Below are 3,485 nucleotides of genomic sequence, written 5' to 3' on the forward strand. Positions count from 1 at the left end.
CGCAGGTCGATTGTAATCAGCATATCCCTGTGGCTCATGACAGCGATCAACGTGATTCCACCGGTTGTAATGAAGGAAACGCTGTGGGGTGGATGTGTGGCTTGTCATGTGATTGTGGCGTGATCAATAAAACATGACTTTGATCACGCGTACTCTCGTGAGGCAATGATGGCAGTTAGAACCGCTACCCACGCTGGTTGTAAGTATAAATACTGGGCTCTGCTCTCAAGTAAAGCAGAGAGAGGAAGAGTAGTATCGCGATCTGGACGACGCGAAGAGGTCAAGCTCAGCACCGCAGCCACAAACGGGAGCGCCCTCTGATCTTCATGGATCACGTAAGCATACTCAGTATCTAAGTTAACCCCTGCACCAGGGCAAGCAACTCACTACATGGGTGTTAGTTAGTACTGTTTAGCTGTTGCATTCGATCGTGTATATTTCTGACACCCGCAGCGACAACGCTTGTGTGGGAATTCTGTCACATCTTTTAGTTCAGCCTTAGTCTGTTTTTACTAACGGCCGAATAAAAAGCCCCGGCACTTAACTTCCGCGGCGTGCAACACTTTTAGTCACCTGTTCTTGGTTTTATACGTGGTTGCTTTTCTTGTGTTTGACTCTTTACTCTACAATTCTAGTGGTCGAACCTTTCATTCTGTCGTTACAACTAGACGTAAATATCGTTCATAATACAACTATAAATAAACATATATATATATATATAATATATCAGATGGCATAATGGCAAATTTTGTGATTATTTACTCCTAATATTTAATTATAATATAAAGTGTGGCGTGCGTGTGTGTGTGTGTTGTGTGTGTGTGTGTGGTGTGTGTGTGTGTGTGTGTGTGTGTGTGTGTGTGTGTGTGTGTTGTGTTGTGTGTGTGGTGTTGTGTGCGTGTGTGTGTGTGTGTGTGTGTGTGGTTGCGTGCCGTATGTTGTGGTGTGTACGCGCGTGTGTCGCTCGTGTGCGTGGTCTCGAGTATTGTGTAAGTTACGATTTTAGCAAACGTTATTTAATAACTTAAATATAACCTTATTATGAACGTTTTAATAACGTTGAGCAAACGTTTGTAGCAAACGTTATTCAATAACTTAAATATAACCTTATTATGAACGTTTTAATAACGTTGAGCAAACGTTTGTAGCAAACGTTATTCAATAACATAAATATAACTTTATTAGAAACGTTTTAAGAACGTTGAGAAAACGTTTTATTCATACCAAACCATAAAATAACCATTTAGAAACGTTGCTAAGCCGTGGACCTCCTCAAACTGCATGCAGTGCCCCTTCCCACACTCAGGATAATAGGTAGAATAACAGGTAGAATTGAGCCAGAGCGAGAGCGCCATCTGTCGTGGAGTTTGGGACCTCCTAAGCCGCGAAATGACGCGTCATTTCGCGGCTTAGGAGGTCCGGATGGCGATTACTACACAGCGGAAAAGTAAACATGGTCAAAGTCCGCGCTGCTAAGAAGAGGGGCTGCAGCTACTGTTACCATGGCTAGACGTACTGGATATGTGCGTGTGTGTGTGTGTGCTTTGAAAGAGTGTATCTGGCGGCGAATATTTTTATTCAAGTAAATGGTAGCTTTCATAAACACTGGCTGCTGTTTGCAGACTACACCGTTATTGAAACACCGTTGTAGGGGCCTACACACACGAGAACGTTCAGCCGCCGCTTGGCTTGGGGTCACAGAATACTGAGAATTCATCTAAAACCCAACTAAATGCCCAACTCTAGTCTGTTTGCGTGAATCTATCTATATGTCACTATTCTGTCGTCGAGCAAAAGACTGAAAGGTATGTGAAGTTGTGATCAGTGGCGCGAACCAGTACTATATGCAGGTAAATAGTGAATTAATTTCCAACGGCATTATTTTGTGGGAAAGCGACGCATGCGCGAATGGACTGCCATACCTGCATGCAGCCTCGTAACTTGTAGAGACGGCTGCCGTACCTCCAGCCACTGCGATATAACTTATAAGTTGCATTGAATGCTCTATAGCTAATCAACCTTCCTTTGCTTTTTCACAGGCTAGCTCATCCATCATATGGAAATCAATTGGTAACACTTTGTACTGTGTCAGTCATAGGTGTCAGTACTGTTTTATGATTAATATATTTTTTATACATAATGAAGTAAACTTCCGACACTCGTCACACTGTTTGACTTCATTTTCACAAGATTTTCCTTATAAGAAATGGCTCGTGTAAGCTCGAGTATATACACAGCTCTCAGTTTGCTTGTTGGCATATTCATCGGCTTCTCAATCGCAACATGGCTGAGAGCCCATCTTCGTATTTGCCAAAAGCAAGAAGAAATCCTGCCAAAGCCGCCTCCAAACTTCGACGATCTGCCGCCAGACAAGCGGCTGCTATTTGTTGGTATCATGACTGCGCAGAAGTTTTTAGACACTCGGGCGTTGACAGTGTATCAGACATGGGGTCAGACGATCCCTGGAAAGCTGGCATTCTTTTCTAGCCAGAACTCGGTAAGCAAGTACGACATTCCGATCGTGCCCCTGGAACGTGTCACCGACCATTATCCGCCACAGAAGAAATCCTTCATGATGTTGAAATTCATGTATGACAACTACATTGATAAGTTTGAGTGGTTTATGAGGGCAGACGACGATGTGTACATCAAGGCGGATGTGATGGAAAAGTTCCTACGATCGGTCAACAGTAGCACACCTTTATTCATGGGCCAGTCTGGAATGGGCAAGAAAGAAGAGCTGGGACAATTGGGTATGTTGTAGTGTAGTGTAGTGTGGTAGAAGGATTCGCAGGAGGGAAACGTGACACGGGCCGCGACGTGAACGCTCCTTCTGTGGCCCTCGGGCATGCTGGTATGTCGTGTAGTGTAGTGACCCGAGAAGAAGAAGAAGAATTGGGTATGTTAATCCTGCCCTATGCAGTGCAAGAAAGTGGAAGTGAGCTTAATGACATTGTAGAGTGCCTTAGCTTGTTTGTAACACATCTACATCTGACCAGTAGCCTGCTGCCATAATAGTTGGTCTTAACTTTTTAGTTTCATCTTTTTGCGCAATATCGCTGCTTGATATATGTCTAGGTATCTCATCTTATGAAAACTTCTGCATGGGTGGTCCGGGCATGATCTTCAGCCGTGAGACGCTGCGCCGCATTGCTCCTCACATTCAGTATTGCCTGACGCACCTCTACTCCTTCCACGAAGACGTTGAGATTGGCCGGTGCGTGCGTCAGTTTGCCAACATCTCATGCACATGGAACTATGAGGTATACACTCTCCCCTACCATGCAATAATAATTTTAACTTTTTTGCTTGTATTTTTAGCTCATCTGACATAGTCAGATGCAGCTTGTAGAATCGCATGATCGTCCGTCCGTCCGTCCGAGCGTCCGTCCGTCCGAGCGTCCGTCCGTCAACAGTTGGGCACAAATCTTAACCGCTCGACGTACGGTCACGATATTCGGGACGTGGGGGTGTGTGTGTGTGTG

General features: G+C 44.7%; 1 protein-coding gene across 1 annotated transcript in view; it reads left to right on the forward strand.

The window, feature by feature from the left end:
• Positions 1–1,441: 1,441 nt before the first annotated feature.
• The window catches only part of LOC106812490 (chondroitin sulfate synthase 1-like), a 9,805-nt gene continuing 7,761 nt past the window's right edge, over positions 1,442–3,485 (forward strand). Inside the window, exons 1-3 of the mRNA XM_014816380.1 lie at positions 1,442–1,805; positions 2,040–2,753; positions 3,079–3,263. Coding sequence (XP_014671866.1) covers positions 2,207–2,753; positions 3,079–3,263 — 732 coding nt within the window. The 5' untranslated portion in view covers positions 1,442–1,805; positions 2,040–2,206. The remainder of the gene's footprint in view (positions 1,806–2,039; positions 2,754–3,078; positions 3,264–3,485) is intronic.

This window comes from Priapulus caudatus, unplaced genomic scaffold, assembly GCF_000485595.1.
Source record: "Priapulus caudatus unplaced genomic scaffold, Priapulus_caudatus-5.0.1 Scaffold653, whole genome shotgun sequence".
Lineage (NCBI taxonomy): Eukaryota > Metazoa > Priapulida > Priapulimorpha > Priapulimorphida > Priapulidae > Priapulus > Priapulus caudatus.